At 40.0% G+C, this 25,114-nt stretch overlaps 1 protein-coding gene across 2 annotated transcripts in view; it reads right to left on the minus strand.

The window, feature by feature from the left end:
• Positions 1–1,309: 1,309 nt before the first annotated feature.
• dock1 (dedicator of cytokinesis 1) overlaps positions 1,310–25,114 on the minus strand; it is a 176,694-nt gene continuing 152,889 nt past the window's right edge. For both annotated transcript variants that reach the window (XM_044014605.1, XM_044014604.1), the window contains exons 41-52: positions 24,205–24,346; positions 23,685–23,766; positions 20,289–20,373; positions 19,052–19,138; positions 17,206–17,382; positions 16,044–16,127; positions 10,052–10,189; positions 7,995–8,137; positions 7,363–7,564; positions 5,448–5,625; positions 4,087–4,238; positions 1,310–2,182 (exon numbers count right to left, since the gene is read on the minus strand). In XM_044014605.1, coding sequence (XP_043870540.1) covers positions 2,087–2,182; positions 4,087–4,238; positions 5,448–5,625; positions 7,363–7,564; positions 7,995–8,137; positions 10,052–10,189; positions 16,044–16,127; positions 17,206–17,382; positions 19,052–19,138; positions 20,289–20,373; positions 23,685–23,766; positions 24,205–24,346 — 1,566 coding nt within the window. In that variant the 3' untranslated portion in view covers positions 1,310–2,086. The remainder of the gene's footprint in view (positions 2,183–4,086; positions 4,239–5,447; positions 5,626–7,362; positions 7,565–7,994; positions 8,138–10,051; positions 10,190–16,043; positions 16,128–17,205; positions 17,383–19,051; positions 19,139–20,288; positions 20,374–23,684; positions 23,767–24,204; positions 24,347–25,114) is intronic.

Consider the following 25,114-nt stretch of genomic DNA (forward strand, 5'->3'; position numbering starts at 1 on the left):
TTTACTATCTTTTCTGTTTTTTTTATATAATAGTACTTTTGCATGGATGCATGGATAACAATAATCACTATAGTTTAGCATTAAAAATATCATTAGGTTAAAGAGCATTCTACATACTGGTCTATTAATCATTACAGAAACATAAAACATTATTTTGATCATTACCAATGCTGTTAATTTGGGGGGTGGTCTAACACATTTGTAAAGCACCGTATAAACACACATATATAAAAACAACAGATGCTGCAGGACACCCACTCAAAAAAAAAAAAGGCCGAGCAGAGCTCTCCCATTCTGCTGATAGTTTAATGGAAGCGACAACAGGGCCTGTAAATGCAGTTACCAAATGTGCAGGCTACAATTAAGTGACCGTTTGGAAAACTGAGGTTCAACTGCATGATTTTATGGCAGCTTTGAGCCACTTGAGGAAGGATAACAGCTGGGAAATGAACAATATAAACTACAAGATGGACTGAAATCCATTACAGGAGCTGTGCTCATACAGGTAGAAAAACAACTCATCGGCCATGTGGTGGAAGTCATAAGATTATTATTTGTAAAAGTGATTGCACCGTTTGTTTAAAGTACCTAATAACATAAGGTAAAGGAGATTAAAGTCCATATTTCCTAAAAGCTGTATTCCTCCAGTGGCATCTATGTAAAAATGATTCAATAAACTTTAATATTTGTGTAAATCCACTGACACCCGTGGTAACAAACATATCACTTAACTAATTATAGAGTCATTCGGTTTAAAGCTGTTGTACAACAGATAATTATCCATCAGCTTAATAGTTCATACTTCAGTCATTACGTCGGAGTCAAAATTCATTAAAGCCACCAAGCATAGAACGCTGGGGGTAAAAATGTGTCAGCCGACATCATTCTCAAACAACAACAATAATAATACGCTTATTAACGTGACATGTAATTATGATGCAGTTTATCATAGGGCGCTTAATGTTAAGCCTTTAAGCAGTTTCTGTGAAAACATTTTAAGATTTCATGAAGCAAATCTGAGCCGTTGCCAGCGCTCTGTCGCCTCATCGATGCTGCACGACTATTATTTGAATACGGGCCACGTTCCAAATTCACACTTACAACGCTGAATAAGAGAAATGGTCACCGAGTGAGTAGATACATTATGTGAATGAGACTGCATTAGTCTAAAGGTTACCACACTGTGGAGCAGGTCCCACTATAAAATGCCTTTGTCACAGTTGTCATGGCTGTGTTCAGTGGAAGCACCATCAGTGCGTTTCCTGTATCGGACGCTGTGGAGGAAAAAATCATGAAGCAAAATCATTACTTTTCTTAAAAATACACATATTTAATAGTTTATTCAGAAGTGATGTCAGTAGTGAACCTGGGAACAGTCAATATAATGGAAATCCAGGGTTACAGCAACGTAGGACAAGGTCTGAACGAGGATGATAATGTGATAATGAGTTAAATGCATGTGCACTCCACAAATTCAACCAGTAAAATCCATGACAGAAGCTCACACGAACACTGTCAAGTCCCTGTCAATTCAAATCCTCCAGGCCCTTTTTGTTTCATATAAATGCCACATAATCTAATGGTGTGTTAATACAAAAAGAGTCGAGATAAAGTCACATGTGAAAAACCTGAAATAAAATCAAAACATATATACAAACCTCTGTACATAGTGGGAATAAAAAGATATAGAACTTAGGTTTTAATGAGATATGCACTCTCATATACTCGAGAGAGAGAGAGAGAGAGAGAGAGAGGGAGGGTCAGTATGAGAGAAGCTGCTGGTCGGAGCTTATTTGTCTGAACACAATCTCATGTCAAGGTAACGTCTCGAAGTGGCATCTGCAAATTCAGTGACTACTCGTTTGTGCAACATGCTCCCTGTTGCAGACTGTGTCGTCGTCAAACTGAGGGGCGGGAGGAGAAATGAAAAAGGGACGATAAGAAAAGGGGCGGGCTGAAGTGAGGTATTCATCTTGTCAAGCTAGGATGGGGAGCGAGGAATGTGTGGGTAACAACGGCCGCTTTTCAGGGGGAACTTTTGTTGTGTTGTCAGTGTGTTGTTTGGTCCTACTGTCAGTGTCTTTGTTTACTGTACAATTCCTGAATCGATGGACGCCTGCTTCCTGGTGGTCTTGGGAGGAGGTGGAGGAGGGGTCTTGCTCGGCAAAGGAGGCGGAACGTGCTGCAACAAGACAAAGTGTTGCAACAAGACAAGGATGAGATTTTGCTCAAGTCAAGACAACTTGTCTTTTCACAAAAAAAGAAAAGAAAAAAAGCATTATTATTATTTATTTATTCATTTTAAATTCAGATTAAAAGCTGCCATCCCTCCAAAAATGATTGACGGGACATTTAATACAAAAACAAATGCCAGGATCAGCTCACAAACCCTGTATGACAGATTAAGTGTCATACTGAATGTTTGTCAGACTTCATGTTGAGCCTCAGCCAATCACATCGTGCCGTCTGCATGACTGTACTAAACAGAAGGGGCAAGAGACAGACTTTCTCAAGCAAGAATCTGTGGCTTTTTTAAATATCAAACAAACACTAAATCACTGTACCAAAGTTAATTATGTGACTCGGGCCACGTTTAGATTGATATTATGTAGTAACCTGCTCTGAAAGCAACATCTAACACTAACATCAAAGCTGTTAATGTCGGGGTGGTTTGAGATTCTAATCTTTTATTAAAAATGTTCATATTTCATTCGTAAAGCAGCAAAGGGTAATTATTGGTGATTTTTGTTGTTGTTGTTCTTATTCTGCCTCTATTTGTGAGCAGAAACAATGTGACATAATAATACGTGTTTGTGTGTATACAGCCGCAGCACAGGGGCAAGTTGTTGTTGCCTTGACATACATAAAAATCACTTCCTGTGTGCAGCAAGGGAATGCCGCCGGTTGACACCACTATATTGAGAAACACAGAGAGAATCATGAGGAGCTAATAGGCTTAATCAGGATTGAACTCATTTGACAACGTTTTTTAATGTAACAGACAATTGTTTAAGTCTTAAGAAACTATCATGTTTCTAGCTGTTACTAGTTGTCCATTGCTCCCTCATCAGATTAGTTTAACGATGGCTTAGATTTTTCTCCTCAGTTTACATAACACTATAACACTTCAGTTGGTTTGAAGTTACCAGCAGTGCTGTTATTTTTATTTGATCTATTTTATCCCTTTTCTTTTGTTTGAAATAATGAATTTTTGCGAAACCAAATTATACTTGGTTCGGTCTCCTATTGAGCCATGTCTGCATTGCCTAAGGGAAGCCTTAACACAAACTGTTTTTTTTTATTAACATCCATTGTAACCATGTGGTATTTCAGGAACTTAAACTGCTGAGATACTTGGAAAAGTTGATTTGACAGAAAAAAAAATGTGTGAAATGTGTCCCTTAGCCTACACATCCTTCCAAAAAACACCCGAGTTTACAACAGACAAAGAACAATGCTTGTCAATGACCTCACTTCTGCCTACATTAAGGACTGTAAATAAAGAACATCTGCTCTCGCTACACTGCTGTCAGTCTGCTGTCACACTGTGCGTGTGTGTGCGTGTATGTGCGTGTGCCCAGGCTTCGTCTTACTACCTGTCCGCGGGCTGTGACAGTGGATAAATAAGATTAGTTAACAGAGTGGCGAGGAGAGAAGGCGGCCAGCGTAGACGGCGTGGCTGAGTGTGAAGAGATGAGCCGCTTATTAACAGCGGGCGAGCTCCTGATGGATGTAAGAGCTAAAGTAATCATCCAATCAATCACGTCTGAGCGCCGGGGTCTGGCTGGAGGGGAGCAAAAATAAATAACCACAGGGTGGACACTGGACAGTTCTTCCCTGCAGACTGACGGATGCGCACACTCGCCTGTGACACAGATTACCAGGATGAAGCATGCATGGAGTACAAGTGTAAAACACACACTCAGAACACGCACACACAGAGACATGAATGTCATGAGTGTGCGGGGTCAGGGGACTGTGGATGAGGTTTACTAAAATGTCAAATGAGTGTAGCAGCATCTTGTTTTATTATAAGTGGCCAGTATCATTAAGGAGCTCCTCTCAGGCCTAATTAAAACAACCTACCCTTTGATGTGGCGGAGGTGGCGGAGGTGTCGTGGGACTCGTCAAGTCTTGATTATCTAGCAGGTTGCCGTAATCAGCCGTGCTGCCTTTCAGAGGCAGCGGAGGAGGAGTTTCACCCTTGTCAGAGTGGCCCATCCCGTTCAGCTCCAGACCTGCACGGGGTTCATCAGCTCACATTCATCATCAAAATGTATTACTGTTTATTAAACAGCAGGTCTGCAATTTCAGTTCCATCTTCCAAGACTAATTATGAGTTTATAGAAAAACAGAGCAAGGAGAATTAGTGACAATTACAATTTAAGAAAGACAAATGTCGGCACTTAAATGAGAACTTCCCTGAGAAGATACAAAAACCTAGTAATCTGCATCTTAGGCAACCCAGATAATATCAGTGTGAGACAAAAGACTTCAAGCTTTCATATGCAACCGCTGTGTTGCCTCCAGTTTTCGGAGTTTGATCTACTGGACGTCTGCTGCACACTTTTTTTTTTTACACATTTTTTCTTGAAAAGCTCCAACTTCACAGACATGAAATACTGAAATGTCGACAATAACCGGATGAAAGTCGTTCAGTCGCGTCATTAAACGCCTCTTTAAAATTGCCCTCTATGAGCCTGTGTGAGAGAAAGCAATACGTGTCACTTTTTAGCAGTGTCTGTATCACAATGCAAAGAAGTTGAATAAATCTCACGCAGTAATTGCAGGCTCTTTGCTTTAGTAATGAGCACGCTTAACGAGCAAGTTAACACACACAGCCATTATGTGTGATCCTGGTGTTAGCACGAGCACAGCCATAAAGAGACAGATTTAGAGGTAAATCTGTGGTGCTGACAGTTTTAATTTGCATGGTGAATTATAGAAGTGTAGATGTATAACACATACAGTTGCACTATGTTTGAGAGTATCCATGTACCGCAGTATGTGCTAACAGCAAGTCAATTTACATATTTTGTTGGGGTAAACTGGTAAACACATTAATACGAATGACAGTTGGACTAACACATCCAGATAATGTGGTTGGAATTTTTGGACTGAAGAAGAGAGCAAGTTCTGTGTCTTTCTACCAATAGGTAGCAAGACACAGAAAAGATGCTTGGTACCAACTAACTGCCACCTAAAGTGACATAACAGGTCAACGTGAAACCAATAATAACAGGCTGAAAGTGGGTTCACAGTCAAGACCCACTTCACTCAATAAACCCACTGTTTGCTAGTTCTTCTATACTGACGCAAGAGCAGTCAGTATAGAGCAGTTAAATGGTGTAGTGAATCTACAACCAACGCTTGACTTTACTGTGCATGGCAGTATTATTGAGCGATCCGAGTGTGAGTGAGCGCAAAGATTATAAACTTCTTCTTACTGGAAACAGCGTGCAGTGTACTAAAGGAGAGTTTGCTCCTGGGCGTGATGGGTGGGGGTCCCGGCGAGGCAGAGGAGTTGGAGGAAGAAGGGGGCCCTGGGGACACCGAGAGGCGGCGGTCTCCCCCGATCTGGCTGAGAACTTGACTCCTTGGCCTCTGAGGCCGCAAGGGACTGATCTGTGTGAAGATATATAAAGAAAAAGCAGAGTAGATGTTATCACTGAGCACTCAATGAGAAACTATGTAAAGAGCAAATTACAAAAATCTAAAATAACATGGTTAACAAATGGTTTGAGTGTAGAAATACTTTTTTTACTTTCTGTATACTCATAGATATTTTGAGTTGCATATTTGTATTCTTAAGAACTTCCTGCTTCCTCCTTGCTTTATAATAGCTGGTGTTTAAATATGAAAACATACTGTACATGTAGTGAGGGCTTTTCCACACAAATAGAACAAATAGCTTTGTAACTGTTCAGGGTCAAAGCAAACAAACAGCACTGAAAACACACACTATTATTCATTTTCAAAACAGATATTTGTATTAAGTGCAGAAGCAATTTCCTTTATTTTCCAGTGTTCCAGATGGTTCCTATCTCCTGCTACTGCTTGGTGACCACCAGAGACTCCAGGGTGCTTGTCCCCTTGACCCGAGGCAGGAAGCTCATATCACAAACCAGACGGCTCCACCACTGTCAGGGCCCTCACCAACCCCCCACCTTTGGATCTCATCTTTGTGCTTATCTTAATGCAGTTAGCCAGGGAACATTCCCACTGGGCATGCAGAACAGGGTGATACCTCTGCTATAATGGACACAGCGGGGTGAAGAGGACATGAGCAGCAGACAGAGGGGAGGGAGAAAAAGAGAACCAGTGAGAGGAGTAGAGAGTAGATTAGTGAAGGAGTGAATGCAGTGAATGGTAGAAAGTTTGGGGGGAAATAAGAAAATAATGATAAATAAAAGACTTGAAATGAGTAGAAAATATGGCTAAGGTCAGAGGTTCACTGGTTATCACAAACAATAGAAATGTCACTGACTTATGCTAAACAAAGAAAAGCTATTGGAAGGTCAATAATGGAAATGATGCCGGCTTTGGGAGCACGTGCTCAGCAAATTTAGTGATAATCCACCCATTTGAGCTTGTGAACAAACAAGCAAGAAATTCAATAAGTGTGAAAAGTTTTTTTTTTTTTTTATCACATCTAAATAAATCTGTGGTGTGTTTCTTTTAAATAGAAACAAATATCCATTAGATGCAAGTTCACACAACACTGATTAAGCCGATCACCCTCGTGACTCAGTGTGGTGGTGTTTAGATCTTGCATCACACATTGACATTCCTACACCGCACACAGACAATTATTTATTTTATGTGAAGACAGACAACATTGCACTTGTCAAAGCAGGTTGATCTCTGATAGAAAACACAAATTAGTGCCTATGTACAATGTTTCAGAAATGAATTCCACTGCTCAAAAAAACCCAGTTATTCAGCTATTATTTGACAGGACAGATCCTTCTTACACCCTCCTGACCCTTGAGCTACGTATACACACAGACACTTCCTATCAGTCAAGTCTGATAGCTTTGCTTGACAGAGCCCATTATCAAACAGAGGTAGAGTAATAACACCAACAACAACACAAATCGCACTCTTTACACATTGTGCTTTGAACACCATTAAGAAATGAATATGATGATGCTGCCTGAGAGTGAGTACTAAGCTTCAAACTTACCACTAACACTACCACTATCTTCCTCATTTTCCTCCTTAATCCTAACCACGATATATAAGCAATAGAGCAGGACAGATAAAACAAGAAACGAAGCACACGAGAATAAAGAAGGATTCAGAAAAGCAACAGACAGAGAGAAGATGGATTACTAATGGGTAGAGACAAAAAGAAAATACCGTCTCTGAAAGTATGACAGCCTCAGGTGGCTGCTGCAGTTGGATCTCCGTGGTCTTCATCTCCTTATCAAAGATCTCCTGGTGCTTACTGTTCCTCTTCTCCTTCTTTTTCTCTTTGCGCTCCCTTTCAGACTCGTCGCGGTCCAGCTTGTCCTGGGACTTGGTGTGCAGCTTCTTTGGCAGGAGAGGCTCCAGGGCAAAACTGGAGAAAAGACAATGGGATTTTTGTCTATCAATCTCTTTGCCCTTGAAGCAGTTGTCAGTACTCTGCTGGCCGGGGATGCAAAACATTCTCTGTATGTACTTATTTAACAACAGTAAAGACTTGGATATGGCCTCAAATTCCAATTCTAATTGATAGGAATAACTACAATAGCTAATAGTGTGTTTATACATATCATGGAATTTAAAGTGCTAAGTATTTACTCTAACATAACAGATACACATTCTTCATGAAAACAATAAAAACCTTACACATCCTGAGCAATTCTCTTCAAATAAAATCAAAATGCAAATCTCTATACACGTATTAGACCTGAGACTAGCCTACCAAATTACTGACAATAGCTTGAAAACATTTCTTAAACTTGACCAGGTTCTACTGTATTGTATGCCATGAAGAATTGTGTTACCCATCTGAGCCTGGTCTGGACGGGGAGTTGTCAGAGGAAATGGAGTTGACCGAAGCCACGGACAGCGGCCTCTGGGAAGAGGGCATGGTGAAGGAACGCACCATGGAGTGTGGGCGAGACCCCCGCCGCTCATCAGCTGCCGGCTAACACAGCAGAGAAACGTACAGGGAAGATTCATGTTAAAAGTCACTGTCTCTTTGAGGTCTAATGGTCACTCTCCTCTGCACCATAGTCCATAGTGAAAAATCTGCATTTTTAGCTTGAAGCGATATGGGAGCTGCTGATCTCCTGCTGCCTCATTTGTTAAGTTTGTGTCACAAGATTACAAAAATAACATATTTTAACTAACTCATGGGGGCATCTATGGATCTTAAGGACCTGTGTGCCATGATGTAATACAATGTACCTCAAACTGCAGTTTCCAGACATAACAGCCCACATTTCTTTTTACTTCATACTTTACAAAAATAATCAATTATATTGTGAATAAGAATGTACATCTTTTCAAGGTGCAGGAATAATACCTTATTCATTCAGTACATTCCCCGAGCTATATAGCTCACAATGTCCTTGTTACTCTCAAACTGTTAAGTCATACACTTGGTGTTTGCCTGCTGCACATACTGAGACAAAGGGAGATTCAGTATGGGAGTTAACATGGACGGATTAAAAGGACAGCAGTGTTTCTCTCAGTATATATACATTAACAGACCTTCAAACGCAGCAAAATCATTTGGTGTCAGCAGCTTTAATGATGAGTCCTGCATTTTAAGAGTCTTTCAGAGTAAAGAAAGAACATTCATTAGGATAACCTTATTATCTGACCCTGGGGATGGATTTTTTTTTTTTTAATGTTTGAAAGGTCACTGTCCTCTCCCTTTCAATTGAGTGAAGAGTCCTATACCTCAGGCAAGGTGGGGGTAGGAAGTTTTTTTTTGTTTGGCCAAGCAAACAATTAGAGCTGTAATGAAGGACCGAGGTGGCAGATACTCCTGTTCAGGAGTCTACTGTAAGATCTATGGAGGTTTTACTGTAAATGTAGAGAAAACTCAAATACATTTGCAGCATTTATAAATATCCTCATAAGCACAACCATTCCTGTGTTAATAAAGTTGTTTCTGGTAAGCAGCAGTGACATTGCCCAGAGCCACAGTGAGGTTTTGCAACCAGATGTTTCCTGCAGCCAGGCTCCGTTTGCATGACATCAGCTGTCAATCACACTGGTGTCCACTCATATGTTCCGTGCTATATCTTCAATATTCCTCTATACGGGAACATAATTTATGGTAAATGGTTTGTATTTATATAGCACTTTTCTAGTCTTGATGACCACTCAGAGCCACTTTACATGACGGTTTTGCCATTCAATCATTCACTTACACTTTCATACAGATCACATCTGTGTGCAGTGCTTTTCCTATCACTCATCTTTCATACGCATTCACAGGCTGCCGTATTGCCCGAGGACACATCGGCATTTAGACTAGCGGAGCAGGGAATCAAACCCACAACCTTTGAGTTGAAAGACGACCCCTAATTTAGAAATTTACAACAACTGACACCAAGCTCTGTTAAAGAAGAATACCTGGAAATCAAGATTGAGACCATGAACTCCTCAGGAAAATGTTAACAAATGTTATAAATCAAGTGAGAAGGAGGCTCATTTCCCCATAGGTTTCCAATCAAATAAACTTTTAGCAACAAGCAGAGTCGCCCCCTAGAGGCTATTAAATATATTCTTATTTTCTGGTGGTCCTCAATCAGCAAACCGGAAGATGCCACTTTTTTATACACTGTCTCAGTTTAAAATTAAGTGATATGGACAGTTATAGTTTAAAGAGGGAGCAGAGAAACGACACATGACTATCTCTTGGGTTGGTATACTTGTCTTCTTATACAGAACATTAGAGAATGACTATGAGATTTTCTTTTAAAGTGAGGTTATTTTTCATGAAAATGAAACAACATCAAAAATGAGTGCTGAGTAATTGCCGCACAAAGCTGCACAGCAGTTTTGATGAAACCGAAAAAGGTCATGAGCAGGTAAAAACTCTTACCAGGGACTTTGCGCCGTACTGTTTCTCAACCTTCTCCCGCAGCTGCTTGAAGCAGGCCTCCAGGCGGTCATGGAAAGGCCTCAGTGCCTCCGTGACCTTTTCTCCGTGAATGCGAACACCTTCAGCAAGGTGCGGGATCTAGCAGATCAAAACAGCAATGCAAAAAAACCTTTATACAGTATATACCCTTGGGACATGCGAGGTTAGCTGCACTGTGGTTCTTCTGTCATTGGAGGATTACGCTAGCACGTATATCCGATTTAATGCACATGACCTTCGGCCCCCTGGCAGTGCTTACTCAGCAGCACCAGTGAATGTAAATCATGTCAAGTGTGGCCGTGTGCACAAGGAGGGAATATCAGAGATGATAGTAGATTATACAGAAGGCTGTTGCCATGACACCTCCTCCCCATCCACCCCAAACCAACATCAACTCATCACAACACAAGAGAACATTGACAAAATACAGGTATGCACTGCATGTAGTGGATATTTTCGGCTTCACCTCTGATGCAGATAGCACTGCAATTCACCTTTTAGGCACATTGCTGCCTCTCACACTGCAAACAGCTGGTGATTAACAACATTTTAACAGGTGCATTTCAGGTAGAAAGAGAGAGAGAGAGCAGGAGAGAGGTGGCGAGAGTAAAACTGCTGAAAACCAGTAATTAGAAAACCCCAGTGCCACATTCTATGTTGGCAAGCTTTGCTGACTAATCGGACAAAAAGGCGAGCATCATCCCTTGGGGAGTGAGTGTTTCTCCTTTTGTTCCTGCTGGTTCAAATCTCAAGGTGGTGTTTTTGTTTTACACGCCATCTTTGGCTGTGGTCGGGTAGAGCAGAATTGCACAATAGCTTCACCAGAAACCAGCAAATATGTTACAGTTAGGATTGGCAATAACAGACCTTTTTTTTAAAAAAAAAAATGCATGAAACACTGTTGAAAGTGAAAATAAAAAAGGAACACTTTTATGCTAAAATAATAATAAAAAACACATTACCAATGGAATTCAGTTCAACATTAATATTAATTCACCCGGGTCAAAGTAAGGCATTTGCACAAACAAGGAAACACTGATGTGCAGAGTGCATCTTCATTCTAAGTACAGTTGCTTTTACGGCTAACAAATTCACCTCAGCTCTCAACAAATGGAACAAAGGCTCTGCTCTGAGTACAAAGAAGTGTGTGAAGTATGTGGACCAGTAACAAGAAGACTGTGTGTGTGTGTGTGTGTGTGTGTGTGTTAAACTCTGATTCCCTCAAGCTTGCTTGCCTTTCTTCCTTTCCTCTGAGGGCAAACTGCCCCTCCACAGTATGTTCTATCAAAAACTGTCTTCACTCAGTCACCACACAACACCAACTCACTGATGCAACCTTGTGTAATCATCACAAACGTTACATGTTTTATTAACAAAGGGATTTCCATATGTGGAGGGCTTCATAACAGAGAGAAGTTTTCAGCCATGGCTACACTGACGCATTAGGGAGAAGCAAAGAGTGAGCAGCTTGAAAACAGTTGGTGAACTTGTATCATAGCAGCAAAAATCCAGAATCTTTCTCTCACTGAATGTTTATTTACTGTGCTCCAAAACACCAAAGCTTTGGTACAGAAAGATAAATGAGAGGAGGCTACAGACACCCCGCAAGGATTTCCTCTTGTATCAAGGAGCTCCATCATCACCACTGGGATCTCTTAGAGGAGAGAGGTGCAGAGAGGACTAGGCTGACAGAAAAAAAAAAAGTTGAAGGATGAAAGAGGTAGAAAGGGAAATGGTGAAAAGGAGGAGAAAGGAGGAATCAGAGGAGTCAGAAGGCCAAAAAATACAGAAAGAGAAAGAAAAGGTAGTGAGAGTGAAAGCTGAGGCAAGATTCAGTTCTCCCAGGATACCCACATCTTTTTATAGACCTTAGAATGATTGAATGCGACTGAGTGGTGGCATGGCAACAGAAATCTGCTAGGTGGCTGCATGGAGATAAGCTCATTATGGAAGACACTTTGGCTCAAGGTTGCAAACACCAATACATACAGACATGCACGCATGCACATGCACCCTCTCTCAGTAGTTTAATTACTTGTTATAAATTTTCCAAAAAGTTTTATTCCTCATCAGCAGTCAAACAGAGACAACACATTGATGATTTGGGGATAACAGTAAGAGATATTACCTTGTGCAAGGCTGATGCTAAGTGCTTATAATTACACAATGGAGACCTGCAGCTGCATTTATAAAATCCTGCATGGTTTGCAGTTTCCATTCTCAAGCTAATCTTACAAAGTTGAACAGTGCATGCTGCAAAATAATAGTATACACAGGGAAACATTTTTTTTATAGGAAAAACTAGCAGTTGGAATACCAGATGCCTAAAAAAAAAAAGTGTGATATACTGAGGTACTCACCAAGAAGGCAAGGCCATAGCTTTTCTTTATGTCATCAATGGAGATGATTAACTTTATAAAATACAAACAATGTCCAGATAAAGACACTTTAACCACATTTTACATAAAACTAAATTGATCGCAAACCAATTCAGACAAGCCTAGTGTGTGCAAGTTAATTTACCAGCACAAAACATACAAAATAAACCAGAGGGTGCGGAACTGAAGCTGCCGAGCCAGAAATGTTCTCGGTCGATGGATCAACTTGGATAAAAGTTGGTAAGGCACAAATAAAGTGCTTGTGTTTTAATGTGCATGTTTTTACCACGCTTAGAACAAAGCCTTAAAAGAAAAGCAACCAGTAAGATGCATTACAAATATTAAACATGGGGAGCACGGTAACAAAAACAAACGGATGATCAAGATTTTTCTGTATATCCAAAATACACAAACGCAGGTGTCACATGATATCACCTTCCCCTGGTCATATCTCCATGCACATCACAGCATTACAACTTACTACCTGAGTTTTAAGCCACCCTTTGGAGACTTGCAGTGATGACAAATGAAGCCGCGACCCCATTATAAATGGGCAAATGCCACTGCTATCAGCTGAGAAGTATGAAAGAAATGGCAACGCAGCGTCTCAGTCACACTGACTCTGAAATGTTTGGTGGTAAGACTATGATGACACCTTTCATGAAGATCTTTGAGATGTTCCCAGACAGATGAGAGCTGGACAGACTATTAATCAAGACCGACTCTTTGGAGACAAATAAAAAAACAAAAAAAGGGACATATGTTGTTGATGCCCTGGTGAAAACAGGTGCCACAGGTTTGTGACTGAATTAAGAATACCTTAACAACTTAATATAAACTGGATAACACTGCTGTGAGAAGTTTATGACACATTTAAGGAACTGTGTTTGCTAGTTTGAATGAGAAAAACCTGAGAAAATACCTACTTTATATTTGTCAAGGAGTCTTTTAAAAATACTTAATTTCCTGATTTCCAGCGGCTCATTTCCTCTGTAATTAGTCGACGAGGACAATGTGCATTTCAGAATAACAGCTCACGCTAGCTCATTCCTCCTTGTTTAATTTGGAGCAGTCTCATCCTCATTTGTCTCATTTAGACAAATTCAAGATGGGTGATAAGCGAGCATGCCGGCTCTGGCAGGGAGACAACTGACGGCGTTTCAAATCAACAACTCCGCTTTACTCATCTCTTTGCTGTGGGTGCTGTAAACACATCTCTGCCTTATTCATGACGTTTGTCTGTGATGATGATGCAATGATCACACCAAACAACTTCAGTGTCAAATGAAGGAGACAGACTGCCACAATTTCAAAGACTTATTTGAGGGAATGTGAGGGACATTTTTAATTTGACACAGCTGCCAGGACAAAGTGATTATCCTCATACTGGTAGGACTGGTGTGTGTAACAGAGCTGCTGCTAATTAGCACTGGGGATTGTGGGTGGATGAGCATTTCAACACTTCACTAGTGTGATTTTTAGCACTAGTTTTTCTCCAGATGAAATGACTTCTAAATCAAAACAAATATTTTTTTAAAAAAAAGTCTGTTTTACATTTACATTCTTATTCAATGCTTTTCCTTCAAGATGAATATAAAAATAACTGATAGAATATACACTCCAACTGTGTCAGATATAATGTATTTATGAGATTCGCTTCTCTCCCACAGTGATGAAGTACTGACACATTTATTTTTAGGGTACCTTCACCTGCTTTGTCAACTACTCCAGTCAGGTTGTGCCTACATTTTGCAACATTGACACAAAGATAATCTTGAAGGATCAACTAATAGGAAAATGGGTTATTTTATGACAGTAATCATGAAAAAACAGATGCCGCTACCGAGACATACTTCTGTCATGAATCACTGTGTCTTAAAAGGACAAAGCGTTTCACAAACTTTTCAGACTTGAGTTCCACCAGAGATATGGAACGCAAACATCCCCTATTTTTAAGCAACAAAGAAAGAAACCACGGTTGCAAATTCAATTAACCTCCTGGCAAGTAGCAATAGGAAGCAGGCAGAAAAAACAACTGTATATCTGCTAGACTTCAAGGTGAGCCACAAGACAAAAATAATGACTTCCAAAACATCACAAGGCATTTTTTTCTTACCTTACAATAATAGCTTAGATGGGTCAATGACTTGTAATATAGAGAAAGGGGCCTCTTTCATTCCCACTCTGCATCAGAACCGCTATCCTTGCACTACGATAGTCAGTGATTTAAATGATCAGCTCGAGAGTAACGCTCTCTGAGGACAATCAAAAATACTAAGAGGGACACTTCCCCAAAAATACAGTTTTTTTACTCATTTTCAGAGATATATGTGTCATGTGATCATCAAATGACCACTCTGCGCATTTCCAAAACAACCAAGACAAAAAAAACGAAATAATATTGACTATTAGTCAATGTCAATGTCAAAGTCGCTTCCTTCAAAGAAAATGAAAGCCATATGCTGCTCTTCACTGACTTTCTGTAAATTCTAACAATTGTTTTGAGTAAAGGATCTTCAATAAGAAAATAAATAATATTCTAGCACTGTAAGAGAATGTGAAATACACAAACACAGCAGCATCACAAGGATCTTAAGTTTATTCTTCACTTGTGGAAGTGGAAAAAAAGGGCAAAACAGTCCTTTTAGTAGTTATCAGCAAATGCTGCCATAGTGACACTTTCAAAACCAATAAGCAATTAAGCAAGCAAGAAAGAAAACAACAAAATCCCAAAGAATGGAGGTGTTTCTCGGTCCTTTTTTAGTTCATGAATCAAGGAACAGCTTCCAATGAACTACAGATCTGCTGAATTTCAAAGTAAGTTGTTAAACAGCACATGTTGAGATGTGTGCGCGTACATTTCGTCTGCTGTGTTTGCACTTCTTTCAGGCTCAGTAATGGTGCAAAGCCCACAAACACTAAAACACTACTGTGCTGATCCCTCTCCACAGAGCATCGCCACAAACTTCAGAATGTTTGCTTCAGCACTCTCGCTCACTTCATTTTATGTCACTGAGCACTCTTGCCAGTACACTCTTAAGTTCCTCATATGATATTACATCTACAGCTGTAACCTTTTCAGGGTGATTTTGCTCCTCTATTTTGCAGAAATGGCAGTGACAACATTCCATAAAATAACTTTCCTACAGCATTTATAGTCTCTGGTGCATCTACAGCACGTTAAGGACTTCGGGATGTTAAATCACACTGGCTGGTAGCTGGCTCCTAAATATCTTATGTTGATTCAATTAGTGAACTTCTTAATTTTAATCATTTATGCATATAAGGTCAATACATTTTAATCACCTGGCACACTAAGAGGAATAACCCAAAGCAAATTTACACAAATTAAGAAAGCTCAATTATGATGAAAGGCCAAGTGGCATGAAATTAATTCACATTTCCATAACTCTCATGCTTCCTCCAACCCATCTAATTCATGCTCAGTGATACAACTGAATCAATATCTTTTATATGTGCAGTGGCAAAAGAAAATACTAGAGAATATGATGAAATTCATCACAGACAACCAGTGAACACTGCAGGTGACCAATCTGACCATTCGGATCTCTCACCTGCCAGGCAATAAGGTCTTTCAGCTTTTCTAGCTTCTCAACGTCCTCCTGGTGTTCCTGCATGTACTTGTCATTGAAGAAGGCCTGGGGAATAAGGAGAAAAGATACGGGAGTAAGTTGGTTTGAATGAATTGAAGCAAGAGCAAATACAAGGGGATTCGTAAGATGAGCAATAGTTTGTCAAGACATCTGCCTCTCCGCCACCAACTGCACTGTTTCACTGAAATGATGAAGTGACCCGAGGGCAAACATTTCACATTTCACTCCCTGATGTATACGGCACAGTTTCAACAGGACCAATATGAATTTGATTCCAGGTGGTAACTTATGCTGGAAAACCATCTGGCACTATTTTTTTTTTCTCATCAAACATTTTTTACTTCAAACTTTTACTTCATAAAAAGCTTTTGTGTTTCAATGAATAGAACAGAATCAACAGTACCATTGCAAGTCATCACAAAACAGTACGATTTCATTTTCAGTCAATATCTGTTCACACTTACTATGTCTGTCGTAAAAACCTCAAAGGAATTTAATACATTTATTATACGCATCATAGCCCAGGAACAATGTTGTCCATGTGAATTAGCACCAATTAAACTGTTGAGGTGTATAATTACCTTATTAGTTTGACCCAAAAAACACACAAACTAAAAACTTACTATTTAGGTATTTACTGGCTTTTCTAAATGCTCTCAACCACAAATACTATTCCCATGGTTGAGTTACCTTTCATGCTCAAATTACTAGAGCAAAAAATGAAAGGTGCAGAGTGTACTATTTTACAAAATCTCTTGGTGACGTTGCATATTGTAGCTTCCCTTCCTAACATGTAGGAGAAGATATCTATGGTAGCCTTTCATTATCATTAAAATGCAAAAGGTCCCTGATGTAAATATAGGGGCTCATTCTGTGGTAATGGAAACAACTATTTATACATACAGCCAAAAAAAACCCCAAAAAACATCAGTGTTAGGATTTTATGTTCCAATTTCATCTAAATCTTATACACGGGACCTATAAAGGACATTTTGAGAACAAATAAATCTCATGTTTTCATTGTAAGAATCATAGGATCGTGAAAATGTTCATCTCACAAACGTCAAAGTAAGAGTCAAGTGATACAAAGCAATAAATTCAAGAGTTTTCTCATGATCGATACCTTCTCATAGTTGGTAAAACCACCCATAACAGCTGGGTCCACAATTCCATTCAGCAGCATGGAGAGGGGGTTGATGGGAAGGTTGGGGTCAGAGAGATGCCTTTGCACCATGCTGCTAATCTTCTCATTGGTCAACTGCATCGTTTCTATGGCATTTTCCAATGGACTGATCTCCTCCTGCGCGGCAGAGTAAGCAAAGCTGTCAGCAAATGTTTTCAGCACTTACCTCTTTTCGTATTGTACATACATTCATCACTACTGTCTATGTAATCCTAAGAATAAAGTATTTTATCTCCACAAACTAGGAGCAGGTTATTGGAAGATGGGCTTTGGAACCTTTAACTAAACACATAAATCATGGGAGGATAGAGAGGTAATGAATCTTTTTTTTTTACTACGCCCATACATAAACCCGCAGCCGTCAAATGAAGATGGATAGTGCATTGGTGTGGGGAATTTCAATTCCCAGGTAGACAAAATATGATTGGCAATTCTGAGGGAAGATAAATAAAAAAAAAAACTGTTGTGAATTACACTTCAGTCCAACTCACACCAATTTCATTACCTGAAGGAATGGAAATTACCTCCTTGCATCCTGCTACTAAGAATTTTGAGAGAACATAAGTGGGCTGCTGAATAAATGTCAGATTTAGACTCCAGCCCCCAAAAATGCGATGTTGTGCCAGGGAGACAAACCTCCAATCTGTGCCGGTATGTCTGAGGGCGGCTTGATAAAAAGCATTGTCAGATCGAAGGCTTAACTTGGTGAATCTCAGCCCAGTCATTAAGCTTTAAATAGAGAGTCTGACCTCAGGGAGTCGGCCTCTCTCTCTCTGGCTCATCTGAAGGGCAAGCTGCTCCTGACAGCATGTTCCAATGAGTCTGAAGGGTTCTACTTGGAATTAGTGTGGTATCAGAGAATAACACTTCAATACACAGAAGCAGGAGTAAACGGGGCGGGGGGGGATCAAGTGCTTGTGGTGAAGCGAGAGCCCATTGTGCTGAGCTCAATACCCAAACTGCCCCCATGTATGTGGGTGTCATGTAATGGTATCTGAAAGCGATGAATGTGGAGTCGTAAACAACCCTGGCTTAAGATAACCTCTGGGAAGAACATGTTCCTATTTCTTGAGTTTGAAAGTGACTAATCAAAGCAACACATAAATAAATAAATAAATAAATAACGAGTAATTGATTACAGAATACCTACCAAGGATAATTATTTAGTTTTATTAAGTATTGGGACAAAGGTCTAGGTTCTAAGTGATACTGTGACAATACATAGAGAAAATGCCCAGTCCAAATGCTTGATTTAAATATATGTTCTTCATTTAGCCAAGTACCTTACTTCTAATTGTCTTCAAGCTGCACGATAAATTATTGTGAATGGCTCCAATCTCTTGAGACCCAGGGGAATTGTGTTACCGCATTCATTTCCGTGACTGATCTTAGCCCAAAATGGGGACACGGGGCTTGAATCGTCATTAATCAGAAGCTCTCAACTAAGATGTGCTACAGTAACCACTAAAAGAAAGACTTCACAATTCTCTAATCAACAGGTTTTCAATGAAGTAATAAAGATAATTCTATTCTCTCTCTTAGGTTCTGAACGGTAGTTTCACTCCTCTATTTTCTGTGGACACAAGATATACGAAGCGTCTGGTGATCAATGAGAGAGAATGTGTCCCGTTGTTACTGCTGGGAGCGGCACAACAGCATCCAAAGGGCTGTCTATACTGCTTAAGTGGACAAATCATATTGATTGCCTCTGAGCAAGGCTGTAGATCCTAATCTGATTAGGAGGCCTGTCTGGCACACAGACCCTTCTTCTTCTTCCTGTACGTACCGTGGAGACTGACTTGACTTCAAACCAGCGCAGGATGCCGGGGAGTTTGTATGCCGTAGAGTACGTGGTCCTCTCGATCCACATGTTCTGCAGACAAAATGACGGATAAATAAAAATTCAAGTCTGAAAAAGAGAACAAAATACTGAAACAAACTTCCACAGGGAGCCCACTGAAGGTCAGCTGGTGGGACAGAGGTGTCTCACCAGCCAGCTCATAGACAACCGAAATAAAATGTTATTTCCTCTAAAACATCATGGAGCTCAAATGATTACTTATCTCACAATCAACAATCCAAAACTATATTTAAACTTACAAATTATGTCTGTTGACAGGTTTGTGAGCAATAGACAATCAATTTTCTGCCATGACTGAGATTCCAATCAGTGTGACTGACATTACAGAGTTAGTCTGAGATGAGTAAAATACATCCTGCTCTGCTCAAGTGACACTAAACATAGAGAAGAACGTGAGAATCGGTCTAATTTATTCCCCTGCAATTGGTAACATAGATATTAAGTGTGGACACAAAGTATTTATTTATTAGATGTACTAATAATCCAAAGTCAACAGCTGCACAAGGCAGAAGGATTTAGCATGTCAGCCACTTTATTTATTCTGGATCTTCATCCTGTGTTGAAAATGAAACAAAAAAGGGAGGAAAAATACACCTCTGTACCTCTGATACATCTGCTACGCTGCTGGTTTACTCTGTAACAAACAACCGACTGTGGCGTATAAAACCTCAAACAATAATCCAGTGGCATCCCAAAATAAATTGCAAGACAGGAGGAGCAATATTGAGAGAGAACACTCTGAACACCTGGTCAAAAGAGATCTAAATGAAAAACTAAATCCCTTTCATGTTGTTTGCTGCATGCAGATGATCATTTGATCATTATTCTGCTGATATTAAAATGTACCTTGTGTGTGTGTGTGTGTGTGTGTGTGTGTGTGTGTGTGAGTTACAGACCAAAACTTCCTTTCAGGGAAAAGAGGCCACATGTCATACCAATTACTCAAAAAGCTGTGGCTGAGCCCTGAAAGTTAAGTGTTTACACACATACACCTTAGTGTGTGTTTTTTTTTTTTTTTTACTATAATTTCAATACCAAGTAACCTTTATGTTAACAAACTAAATATTATTATATTTCACATAAAAGAATAAACCATTTCAATTAAATCGGACAAGTTAAGTCATGGCAGCAACAACAACAAAAAAAAAGGCACAGCAATTACCGCAAACTCATTGTCGGGGTCCTTCTCTCCCTTTCTCACTGGCCGGGAATACTGGAATTTATGGACTTCATTTACTGTGTAGAAGCTGTGGAGGGAGAAAATCAGCACCTGAGTAAATTAAAACTGTTATGGGCAATCTACAGCTTGATTCAAAGGTTGATTGCTTTGCTTCGGGTCAAACACAGGACAGGCCCCACTGCTGGCAACCTCTGCCAGGAACTGTGGTATTTAGCATACTAGTTTTGACTAGATGTCTATGACATGGCCTCATCAACAGAGAAAATTAATTATTTTGCAGAGGCACAGATCGCAGAGGGCCCCTGATGTTAATTTGACATGTCACACATATGGAGGTGCTGCAGTGTATGTGACAGAGACACACACGACTTGCAGGGGTGATCTTAAAAAAATAGAAAAGGTTAATAGACGTTTAACACAAGGTAAATGATGGTGTTACAAAGTGGCCATAGGAGCAGCTTTCTGGGGCTTATACATGGTCCTGCAAATAGACATAAGTGGCTTTTTTTCCCCCTATCTCTCTTAGCATCTCTCTTGTTCCTGGAAACCTACACTCACACTTAGGGAGAACAGTACAGCTCTATTATGCTCATAGAGCATATTAGATTACCAATTCCTAAAACCATGCTATATGGTTCAAAGAGCATGGTTTGACTGACACTGTCCTTTTCCATTTTAGTGGTGTGTGCAGATGTGCTGCAACAACATCAGAACACCGCACTTGTGTGACATCCTACACAAATACGTTGGGCTAAGTCTTCCTCACACCTCTTTTACACTGACAATAGCCAGTAAACCTGGGATATTTAAACCCAGGTGAAGCTGCTTAAAAAAAATGTTTAACACCATTTCCACTGTCAGCAGTTGTTCTGCTCTCTGGTATTTTGGTCACCCTGTTGTGTCCTGTGGGTGACTTGTGATGTCACAAAACTGGTTAGGATTTTGCATCTTTTATTTATTTATTGTAAAAACAACTGTTTAGATGATCTGATTGAATAAATGACATTAAGCTCATCCAAGTTTAAAAAAAGTATCTCTGTTGACATTAACGCTAATGGTTATATGCCCCACAGGGTTGAGCTTGAAATGGCACATCTCTGGCAAACATAGAGCAGAAATCTGCATCTTCACCGGGGTCTTATGTTCCCACCAATGCTGACTGTGTGCATTGGAGAGTCATTTAACCAAGTTTAAAAAGGTTTATTTGGACCCCCCATCTATGGGTGTTGTGAAGGAAGACATGAGGACAGTTGGTATAACAAAAGAGGACACAGGGCATAGGACAGATGGAGGCAGAGGATCCAGTGTGGCGAACCCTCTATAGGGAGATGCCTTAGGAGAAGATTATAGACCTGTCAGACCTGGTAACATCCAATCACATGCAGACAGTTCTAAGTATAGTTCTGAATGTACATGTATGTCTGCCAGTCTCCCTTAATAAATCACAAGCTTCTTGAAAAGTGCTTTATAAATACACTGGATTGGACCGGAACGCCCATAGTTACCTACAAATTGTCAGGAAAAAACCCTAATAATATACACTGATGTGGAGTGATTGGAATGTCATGGCAAATGCACAGAAAAGAGGCAAGAAGAGGAATTTCAGTGTGAAATCAAGGTAATTTCAACCCAGTTTCGGCATCAGTAATGCCAAAAAATGCTTCGCTAATGCTGGGCCCAGTGTTTATGGAATTATGTGTGGAAGATTTACTCCTATCTTCTCAGTTAAAGCACAAGAATCCAGATCTGTGCATATTTAATCTCCCCACCTGTTTATTTCCTGAGAATGCACTTTCACAAAAGTATTGCTCAATAATTACTGCGCTTATATTCAATTCATCTTGTAATAACATATACTTATTTCACATTGCCATTTGACACAATTTCTGGCACTTCTCAAAGCTCATTTGTTGATTTATTTATAACCGCTGCTACAATATCTACACTGATCAACAACTGGTTTCTTTTTGTAATGATTATAATCATATTTCATGTTAAAGTGGTGCTTTGAATGACTCAGTTTTTCCCTGACTTTCCCACAGGCACACAAACACGTTGACATCAGACCCACCAGAGCCATGACACCACTGTGTGTTTGAATACAGGACAGGTGAAGCTAGATCTGATCTCAAGTTTCACAGGAGACACATCTGGTGTGTCCTATTTGATGCTGTCCTCATGTGATCAGATCACTGAGGATGGAAGGGTCTGACAGAGCCATAGTGACCATTACATATTCCCTCCTGTGAAAGGTCACAAACTGCACTCACCATTTAATGAACACGATGAGGCCCATTTCCATATTAGCTGAAAAGTGTGGCATTAATTAAAAAAAAAAGACTTTGAGCCTCTAATGAACAGAGAGGCTCTAATAAACATATTAACAAAGCAGCATTAAATCATCGGCACTAGGACCTTTTACATGTCATTAGCTGGTAAGCCAGAGATGATGGTCAGCACAGAGCAAGGTCAGAGGAGGGGATGTGCTCTGCCTGCTGTTGTGACCTTTGGCTCAAACAGCTCAGTCTAATTACTATGCACCGTTGATCTTTTGCAATAAATGAAAGAATAAATGAGACTATACAGAAAGATGGGGACAAAGGGAGAAAGACACCCAAGAAAAACACTGAAAGAGCTGGAGAAGAGTTGGCAGAATAAGACACACCACCAGACAGTTGATGTGGAACAATCTTCAGTGACTCTATAAACACGGTTATCTGATGTAGGATATTAACAGTTGTATATTCCAGTCAGAAACACTTAGCAAACAACCCAACAGACTGCTGAAGGGATCATTGTGGGGGAATGTGACTGATGCTGCAGGCCTGCGATAAGATCAGTGCCCAGGTATATTTGCCAAAAGGATTTTCCAAGTAAATGTCTTCTTTTAATTATGTCCAGTGATGCGCTGGATGGCGCTTCAGAGTGAATTTGCACAGCTGAGCGATGCGGAGCATGGCTGGCGTACAGATTGGGCAAATAAGGATTGTATGGGACCCAGTGTTTGCTGTGGACCTGATGCATGACACAACGGTATTAATGATGTCAGAGAAACAATGTTGTACTTGGCACAGTGACTGATAGCAGATGGCTGCTGCAAGTTAATGACCACAAGAACGACAAAAGGTCAAACGCTGTTTGTTCTGCACAGACACATATTTATATCAAGGTTTAATCGCCTCCACCTCAGCAGTGCTCTGCATACCGTACTGCAAAAAAATCAGTGTGCACTTCTGCATGTCACCTTAATTGTTTTTGAGTGACTGGAGAAAGTAAATTGGATTCCGCTGGATTGAAATGCATGCTGTGCAAATTTTGAGTTGAGATGCACTGTAATTCTGAAGAAACAAATGTGCATGGATGGGATATCCTGCTTACCTCACTATTTGTTCAGAGACAGGCTTGTTTTGGAACTTGGCAGGCAGGTCTAGGATGGGTTTCACTGTGAAACACTGGATGTCTTGAACAGAAACGTCAAGGATATAAATGAAACCGAACTGAATTCAACTCAGGTCCTAAAGCTGATTATAAATCAATACAATTGTTAATGTTCAGTGAAAAAAAATTGTAAACCATTATCCTAGAATTCTCTAAAGCAATTTCCTGAGATCCAGTCAAACATAATAATGCAATTATGTATAATATCCATTATTTTCTAAGCAATGTTTTGATGGCAATGGATGGAGAAATACATATATTACAAACAAGATAAGATAACCCATAAAACAGATGTGTCTTAGTTCTATAATGTCCTCCTATCTTTGCTATATGTAGTATCAAACATTTCTGTTCCAGCTGTGTACAGGCAGCATCCAAATTAAATGTAAAAAACAACAACAAACAAATTGATTAAATGAAATTAAATACAGCTAAAATAAATGATTAATTCAGAGGATACACTGTCCAGAAGAACACTTGGTGTCCTCGCTGGGTGGTGTGGTCGTCTTCATCTTCTCTGCGTTGGGGAACTGTGTGAGGAGACGTGCCTCAAAATCCTCTCTGCGCTCATACTCCTTCCCACGGTAGATGAACATTTTGTTCTGGAGGCGGAGGACAATCAAGAAAAACAGTGAGACCTCGGATCTCTGTACATAAAGGCACGCACACAATCACACAAGCTTGGTGCAAATTAGTACAAATTATGCGGACACAAGGTACATTGGCAGTATTGACAGCGAACAGTGTCATTTCATAGACCATTTCACAGGAACATTAGATCCAGTAGTTGAAAGTCAATCAGAGATGGTAGAAGGGACTAATTGGACAAGTATTGGGGCTGGGTTATAAGACATTATCATAATCTCCACAGTAAATCCTTACAAATGAGCTTGATGGAAAGTTTTTGGCACAGATTCAGAGAGAGAATCTCCCAAAGCACAGATTCTGCTTTGGGAGAGTGTTTCTGTTTCAGTGCGCTGTGAATAACTACTAACACTCATTTACTAATGGTTGCTGCTAACTACTGCTAATGGTGACGTCACCTTCAATGGATCAGACGTCCCGCCAGTTTAAAATCAGTGTGGTAGGATAATGGCAGCCAAGTATGGGCCATTTTCCCATCTCGACAACTTGATAAGAAGGCTTACTATAAATAACTAGCTTCATTCATTAGCTTAACAGGGACATTACACAGCTTGAAAGTCGGGATCTTCTCTAGGGAGAATAGCATAGCAGTTTTTTCCCCCCAACTTTCCCCTTTTCTTTCATAGATCATCACTACACAATAACTCAACAAAAGCGATGTCCTTCGTGCACAGCACACATGTCAATATCCCAATTAATTTAGGGAATTGCAGCCAAGATATGCC

The sequence above is a fragment of the Solea senegalensis genome, linkage group LG18 (assembly GCF_019176455.1).
Source record: "Solea senegalensis isolate Sse05_10M linkage group LG18, IFAPA_SoseM_1, whole genome shotgun sequence".
Classification (NCBI taxonomy): domain Eukaryota; kingdom Metazoa; phylum Chordata; class Actinopteri; order Pleuronectiformes; family Soleidae; genus Solea; species Solea senegalensis.